Source organism: Haplochromis burtoni, unplaced genomic scaffold (genome assembly GCF_018398535.1).
Source record: "Haplochromis burtoni strain Fernald_Lab_line unplaced genomic scaffold, NCSU_Asbu1 Contig_258, whole genome shotgun sequence".
Taxonomy (NCBI): Eukaryota; Metazoa; Chordata; class Actinopteri; order Cichliformes; family Cichlidae; genus Haplochromis; species Haplochromis burtoni.
This window is the reverse complement of record NW_024582619.1, coordinates 160,782-169,074: the sequence shown is the minus strand read 5'-3', so window position 1 is coordinate 169,074 and position 8,293 is coordinate 160,782. Positions and strand designations below refer to the sequence as shown.

Here is an 8,293-nt window from a genome sequence, read left to right as displayed (position 1 = left end):
TGTGTGTGTGTGTGTGTGTGTGTGTGTGTGTGTGTGTGTGTGTGTGTGTTACATTGTAAAGTAAAGCTCCTAAAAATCTGTTTAGACTTTTCTCTAACAATCAGATCTTGTTAGAGATCCTTGGCCAGCACTTGGTGATACTGGGGAAGAAGAACTCCCTTTTAACAGGAAGAGACGTCCACCAGAACCAAACTTAGCTTCTGTAATATTCCAGACCAACATTGAATATAAATATATAGACATATTTAGGAGTTATAAGATGCGCACATGATGCACCAATAGACCAGTAAGACCTCAGTGCAAATGTAAACAGCTGAAAACAGCATGAACGTCTCCTTTAACAGTATTCACAAGCTTTAACCAAGTAAATCATTATCACATTTTAGAAGGTGTGGTAATTTGCTTACATGTGTGAAGTCGCTCACAGTAATTTCTCCCTCAGCGCCGATGCTAATCTTTCCCATATAGGTGTAAATGCAATAAGGGTGTGGCTTTTTTATAACCTAAAATCCAGCGCTTCTACAAGACTGAGAGCAGATTACTGAGGAACTGAGGATAGTTTTACCTCATGCGAGACAGCAGGTCCTTGTATGATGGCTGGATGCTGAGGTCCTCTTGTACACACACATCTCTGTTAAAGAAGGAACACACAATTCTCTGATTAAAGCATTTAGAAAACTGAAGGCCTAAAAATCAATATACACAATGCTAATAGGAGAGATTCACTTTTACATTATGTCGCCTGCAACAATAAATTCAACAAATTCACAGTAACAAATTCAATCCAAGGTTTTTTGTTGGATTTTGTTACATCTGAAATCTGACTGAAGGGGATTCAAATCCCTCCACAAAGCTGAAGTGAGAAATGCAATATTCATTTTCTTTTAACTTCAAGAACAAATGTGCAGGATTTAAGGGATGTAATTGTACAAATAGAAGATAGTGCTATATATTAGTGTACGATCACCTGTAATGACTAACTGTAATGTTTTCATTACCTGATGGCTGAGGCTAACATTTGATGTTAGTCATCTGAAGCCATTAAAGCCTCAAAGTATAAAATTAAAGGGGACCTATTAATGTTTTTAATTTTTTTTTTCCAGGATTATACTCAAGCAGCTTTGCATGATTCACAGTTTGAAATAATCCTTATTTATCTTATCCTGGGCCTCGGTGTATCCCTCAGTTCATCCACTGTCTGAAACAAGCTGCTTATCTACCTTTAAGCCAATATTCTTGTGATTCATTTGAACCGTAATTTGCATATATCTGTGGTGATCATATGAAGGATCTCTTCTCACTGGCATGATACTGTTTCAAGAGTAACATATAAATAAACAATGCGTTTAAAACCTGAAATCTAATCGCACACGATATCGTCTTAGCTCACTAAAGTCAGACAGACCTGGTGTCGACTCCAGAGGGGGTGAGCAGGAAGCAGCGGAGACAGCTGTATGTGTGGCCTCCACTTTCACCTTCAGAGTCACTCTCAGGGAGGGGTTTAATAATCTTCACAAAGGTTTCTGGGAAGATACCGGTCTGATTGTTTACTGTACCCTGAAGGAGAAAAAAAAAGAAGAAGAGGAAGAAGCGCATAAAGAAGAGGAAGCAAATGATCAAAAGATGAGCGAACAAATGAATTATGTCTCAGAGGATGGAGTGATAGGGGACTGATGATTAGACAAGGTGATGATTTAAAGGAGAGAAAGAGAAGAAAGCAGCATGGAAGTGCATCTGGAGAGACGTTTTCCCGACTAATTAGCGTGTTCATAATATGCTGCTGATGTTGGAAGCACTAAACACAATCATACAGCCTTTTTACTACACCCCTGGTGTCTCACTGTGTTACTCTGCAGAAACACATACAGAAGCTGTTTCAAAAAGCATCCAGCACTTTCACACATTTATTGTAGAACAAGGAAGCAGTATTATGTGAAAAAAAAGCCTTTCATTGTAACGCGCCGAAATCACAACTTTGGATCAAGTACAATGATGATAACACCCAGTCTGTCCTGAAAAGTTGTATATTCAAACCTCTTTAGTCAGCTGACTTGTATGTTATCTAATGGGTGTGAATTTAATAAAAATGGAGCATTTGTAGTATCTTGTGTTGCAACTTTAAAGCAATTGATAAAAGTTAAGTTAAAAAAAATTAGGATCTGAAGACAGCACATCCAGATAATCATTTTGTTTCTATCACAACTTCACGTGCTTCTGAGGTCCGTGGAAAAGGGCAAAAGTCTAGAGAGCTTGAAAGAGGTTGTAGTTGTACAACTTTGCTGCTTGATCGTTGTGGTTCATCCTGCAGCCTGCACCTGGATTACCAAATCATTACTTTGGAGGAGGCTATAAAATGTTATGCCCTGGCTTCATTTCAGGAAATTACATAATAATCAACGAACATTTATGGGCAGAACATTTTTTCACTTGATAATCTTATTGCAAGTTAATGTGCTTAAATAGTTGAGCTTAGTCTTTCTTAAATTGTAGTAACAGTACTCTAAGGACTATGAAGTACTACAAGAGGTACTTTTACTTTATTGTGACCTTTTGAAGTCTTTATTGAAAAAAATGACAGAACTGGTTGGTTAGTTGGTTAGCAGGAATAAGGTTAAAAAACATGGACAAAAAGTCACTGATATGCAATCATGTGAAAAGAAAGTTCACACAGACGTTGTTTGGCACTTTGCTGCAGTCAGATGTGTGTTTACTCAATGTGAAGAAGGAAAAACATCATGTCTTTAGGCAGGAAATTATGGGACCCATCAGTCTGAGAAGAATTACTGTATGAGGCCATTTACAAATTATTTGAAGTTTATAAATCCACAGGGAGAAAGATCTTTCACAAATTAAAAATATTCAGGACAGCTGCCAATCTTCCCAAGGGTGGACAACCCCCAAAGATTTGCTCTTTTTTTTTTTTAGCTAAAAATATTCTTCAATTTTGAGGGATTCTTGGCTCTTCAATACATTGAAAGTGGTAAGATTAATCAAAAAAATCTGATTACCACTAATTGGATTACAAACCCATCTAAGCTGATATTGGCCCTAGAATAGATCATGTTGAAACAAACCTGGATCCTGCTTTGTGTCATTTTCTACAGACTCTGTAGACGTGCTCTCTGTTGTAAGTCACTCGATAGAAGTCACTGGTCACTGCAGTCATGGGCTGAGTATGTTCTACTACCAGTGTACTTCCAGTTCTCCTTAAAGTCAAAGCTGACGACCAGTCCAAGCCTGCAGGCTTCTTTCTCTGCATCAACACTTCACAGCTGCTCGCTTCTATCACTCTCCTTTCAGTTGGCCGCTGAGCAGCACTGTCGCAGCAGCTAGTGATGAAGTCTGTTTCTCATTGGCAGCTTTGCAGCCGCTGGATTTGTCGGTTTCCAAAACTGTGGTTTCACTCTGGTGTGTTTGAAATGTTTACCTTGACGCACCAGTATGCCAGTTGGATTTGTCACGTTTTCCACCCACATCCACTCTGTCCACTGACTAACTCTACGCACTCAGTCAACTTTTCACAAGTTGTAAGTGTTGCATTAACCTCACCCCCCATCAAAAAAAACAAAAAACAAAAGACATACTACTAGTGTGGATAACAGCGTTGCCAAAAAAGAACAAAGCCTCAGCATTTTGCAGTGTTGCATAAGGACAAATAGATTATGTTTTCTGTTACTTTTTTTCGATCTCTTTAGAAAGCCGGGGGCAGGTTAAGTTCATCCTCCTCCTCCTCTGTGGTGATTCTCTTCCCTCTCCCATCAGGGCAGCTTCCACCTCCTTTCTCTCTCCCACTCACCCAGCGTCGTTCTCACATCTCGACACCTCACACAGTTTTATCAAGCATGTTTCTTTACCTTTTTTTTAAGTACTCACAAAGTGAGTGATGAAGAAGAATTACTATGACATCTATTTGCCAGCAGCCATATTCCAGCATTGCATTTTTTTAAAAAAAATGCAGAGTATTAGATAAAAATATCCACTTGTGCACGACTCATACATACAAACAGTGAAAACTAGAGCAGAGCTTCTCCAATCACACCAGGGAAGGCACTCTGTGGTCACCGTAGTAGGCTGATTCTGAGTAGGATGTTGTCAATCTTTTTTTTAAATGATTGTTTTCATTATAGTTTAACTGACTGGACTACTCGACTCTGATTTGCCACAGAGTTGGCTCTTTATCCTCTGCAGTTAAAAAAAGGCCTAGTGAAAACATTTTAAAAATATGTAAAAGACAAATAAATCAAACCAAATCAAAAGATTATTGTAAAGCAGCAGGTCCGTTGCTCATAGTTGTTATTCTAGATCTCAGATTGGGCTGAACTCTTTGTGGATACTAGTGGATACATATTACAAACCTGGCACATCATTTCTTTATCATTTCAGATTTCGACATACTCACACCAAATAATAAAGGAATAAATAAATCGACAAATAGACAGATGTGCATGTCTTTCAATCATGACAGTCTGCAAACATGGACACTGTCATGGCTTGCCATGTTCGCGGTTTTTCTCTGTTTTCTGTTTTTTGTTTACATTTACACATCTCCTGTCACACATGTCTAGAGACCAGTGGCAATCCTCAAAACTGTGTACATGCTGGAAGCTATTTGAAGCGACGGGGCAACAAGAGACAAGAGAAAGTGAGTGACATTTGATCATTTAAGTGACTGCAGGTGGGAAAAGTGCCGGTGAGGAGAAGTTGGTGGGACCCACGATAAACTCTTCACAACTTCCAGGTGAATAACTGAAGCAACTACCAATGACAATGAAGAATACTGTTAATTGACATATGAAAGGCTGATGTCCTGCAGGTTTTAGATATCACCCTGAAACCACACATGAATCAAATAATTAGTTCATTAGCAGGCTTCTGGAGAACTTCAAGACATGTTGAGGAGGAGGTCATTTAATCATTTAAATCAGCTGTGTTGGATCAGGGACACCGGCCCTTGAGACCTGGAGTTCCCCCACCCCTGTGTTAAAGGGTCACCTATGAAACAAAAACCCAGAATAGCTGCAAGCAAACAGCTGTTAGCTTCAAAGCGATGTGTTACCAGCAAATCACTTCCAAAGTGTACGAGGGTCTAACAGCATCTGTACGACAGAAGAACATGTGAATCCCGTGACGGTTTCACGATTGCTTCCTAGAGCAGGGTTGGGCAACTCCAGGCCTCGAAAGCCAGTGTCCTGCAGGCTTTTGATATTACCCTGGGTCAACACGCCTGAATCACATAATTAGTTCATTACCAAGCCTCTGGAGAACTTCAGGACATGTTGAGGAGGTCATTTAGCCATTTGAATCAGCTGTGTTGGATCAAGGAAACATCTAAGACCTGCAGGACACCGGCCCTCAAGGTCTGGATTTGCCCACCCCTGTCCTAGAGCTTACTGGCTCCGCTGCAAGGAGTCTTTTGCACCAAAAACATCCACACGACTGCTTTGGCCACAAGCGGATGGCAGGGATTGCCTATCATTTACAAGGAAAACACAGAGCTGTCTGCAAACACTGTTTGCTATTCGAGTGCGTTTCCTTGTGTCACTCATACTGCAGGATTTATCTTACTTTGTCTATGGACTTCAATGTTGCACTTTTATTACCAATAAAGTTGTGCTTTTTGTTTATTCCACCTGCCTCCTGAGTTTGCATTTGGGTCCTCAACCTGCAAACTGTAACAGCCTTTAAAGTAAAAGTTGTGCCTTCCTCCTTAAACCAATAAGTTTCAAAGGACACTTTTACTTTTACACTGAAGGTGAATGTTGAGGTTTCAGCGACACTCCTCACAGCTGCATCTTCCATAAAAACTACAGGTGACCACAGCGATCAGTTACTGAAGTGTTTGTAAGGAGGTACAGTGGTTTGAAAACAAGTTTGCCCCGTTCCTGTTTTTTTGTATGTTTGTTACACTTAAATGTTTCAGATCATCAAACAAGTTTAAATATTAGACAAAGATAACACAATTCAAACTAAATCCAGTTCATAAATGAAAGTGCTTATAATTATATAAGGGGGAAAAAATCCAAACGTACGTGACCCTTCGTTAAAAAGTGATTGCCCCCTAAACCTAATAACTGGGCCATCCATAGCAATGAAGTATTTGCAATAACTGGCAATGAATCTTTTACAGTGCTGTGGAGGAATTTTGGCCCACTCATGTTTGCAGAATTGTTGTAATTCAGCCAAAGTTGAGGGTTTTCGAGCATGAACCACCTTTTTAAGGTCATGCCACATCATCTCAATCTGGCCAGGACTTTGACTAAGCCACTCCAAAGTCATTGTCCTGCTGCAGAATCCTCCAGTACACTTCAGCTTGAGGTCACAAACACATGACTGTTTGTAAACAGCAGAATTCATGGTTCAGTTATTACAAGTCTTCCAGGTCCTGAGGGAGCAAAACAGCCCCAGACCATCACAGCACCATATTTTACTGTTGGTATGATGCTCCTTTTTGTTGTTTAAGGGTCTTTTGTGACCTCTTGGATGACATCATTGGATAACCTGTTTACCAATTACATTACCAATTACATTCCTTTTTGCCCTCAAAACAAATCAAGCTGACTCTCAGTCAGCTTGATTTGAGTGAATTCAGCTTTGAGAGCAGAGCTGCCTGTAAGCGCATGATTCTACTGCAACGCTCGCCAAGCAGACACTCGCATCTACAATGGCTTCTTTGTGCATCTAGCTGCTGAGTTCTACGCGCGGGTTATTGATTTTGAGGAATTTGACTGCACAAGTGCCAAAATATAATTCTATATAAATATACATGTTCGTATATTTACTGGAATATATCTGTGCACACAGTCTGGGCAAACATTAGAACAGTCTGCGGGACTCAGATGTGTGTAAAACTAAAATATCTCAGTCTTTTGTCCATCAGTTTTGTCCATCTTTTGGAAGAGGTGCTGGACAACTGGAAAGTGGATGTGTGTGCATTTATTTAGGCTGCAGTCTCTCTCTGTTCTCCTTACTTTCTTATCCTGCCTATTTTTTATCTACTAAGCTAAAAGCAGACAACCATCACTTAACCATTACTTTCTTTCTCTTCTTCACTCTTCTTCATAATTGTATTGCTCATTTTCCCTCTCTTGATGTTTCCCTAATTCCATCTCTCATCATTGCTCCACTCTGATCTTTAGCTCTTCTATTTTTATTCCTCACTTTTCCCAATATACTCCCAATGAAGACACCACCTCTTTCAACGTAAAAAAAAATCTCCTCTTCTTTTCTTCCATCTCATCTCCACCTCCACCTCTTCTTTATTTTCCCACCCCTCCCTCTCACTCTCCATCCAGCTTTCTCAGGCTTCCACTCTCCCACTCTTTCGCTGCCTCTCTCCTTCTCCACCTTTCTCTCTTTCTCTCGTCCCTCTCATATTCTCGCCCTCTTTCTCTCTCCGTTCTTACCTCCAGCCAGTCGACATTGACTCGTCGCAGCAGGAAGATCACCTCTCCCTTCTTCAGGTTCAACTCCGCCTTGCTGTTGCCGCGAAAGTCAAACATCGCCTGAGAAACACACACACGCACACATACACACCACAAAAGAGAGAGTACACACACACGCACGCACACAGAAAGTCAGTGAGAGAAAAGAGGAGCGATTTAAAAGAGCATACGGATTCAACACAAAGAAGGAACAATGACGGGTAAGACACTTTTTGCATGTGTATCATTAAGAGAGGAGAGAGCGAGAGAAAGAAGGGACGCTAGAACAAAAATTAGCCTGAAGATGATAATAATTTTGAGCAGAAAAGATATATGATAGAAAGAAAGTGAAGTTGTGAGTCTAAGAAGAGTTTTAAGGTATGTTTGTGTAAGAGAGAAATAAAGCACAGGAATGAGGAAAGGAGGGCTGCCGAAGTAGCAGTGTTCTTGCTGATACTGGTAAATATGTGTAAGCCTGTCAAACTCTACATGTATGTGTGTGCGAGCTAACGCTGCAGCTGAGGATCAGTTCCAGTAACAACTATTATATATTTATGGAATTTTGAGAATCAGAAATAAAAGTGTGACAAACGCTTGCATCCAAGGTTAACCATTTTTATAGATGCCTATTTTTTCTAATCTAGAAAACATTTATGTACTATAGCTGCATGTGGCACCGTTTACATAACATATGATATACAGTGTCTGTAGTCACTTCTACAAGCGTGAGTGTGTGTAGGATGAAGTCAAAAGCTGGTACGAGGACATTGGAAAACTCAAAAGTTATACAGCCTGAGGAGGCGCCACACTGCAATGTAAAGGTGTGTGTGTGTGTGTGTGTGTGTGTGTGTGTGTGTGTGTGTGTGTGTGTG

At 40.2% G+C, this 8,293-nt stretch overlaps 2 protein-coding genes across 2 annotated transcripts in view; one reads left to right on the top strand and one right to left on the bottom strand.

Annotated features, from left to right (window-relative positions):
* The window catches only part of ncf4 (neutrophil cytosolic factor 4), a 37,381-nt gene that overhangs the window by 3,385 nt on the left and 25,703 nt on the right, over positions 1-8,293 (bottom strand). The window contains exons 7-9 of the mRNA XM_042227393.1: positions 7,404-7,502; positions 1,406-1,557; positions 566-631 (exon numbers count right to left, since the gene is read on the bottom strand). Of these exons, the coding sequence (XP_042083327.1) occupies positions 566-631; positions 1,406-1,557; positions 7,404-7,502 (317 nt within the window). The remainder of the gene's footprint in view (positions 1-565; positions 632-1,405; positions 1,558-7,403; positions 7,503-8,293) is intronic.
* pvalb7 (parvalbumin 7) overlaps positions 7,497-8,293 on the top strand; it is a 45,109-nt gene continuing 44,312 nt past the window's right edge. The window contains exon 1 of the mRNA XM_005939446.3: positions 7,497-7,642. Within this exon, the coding sequence (XP_005939508.1) occupies positions 7,636-7,642 (7 nt within the window). The 5' untranslated portion in view covers positions 7,497-7,635. The remainder of the gene's footprint in view (positions 7,643-8,293) is intronic.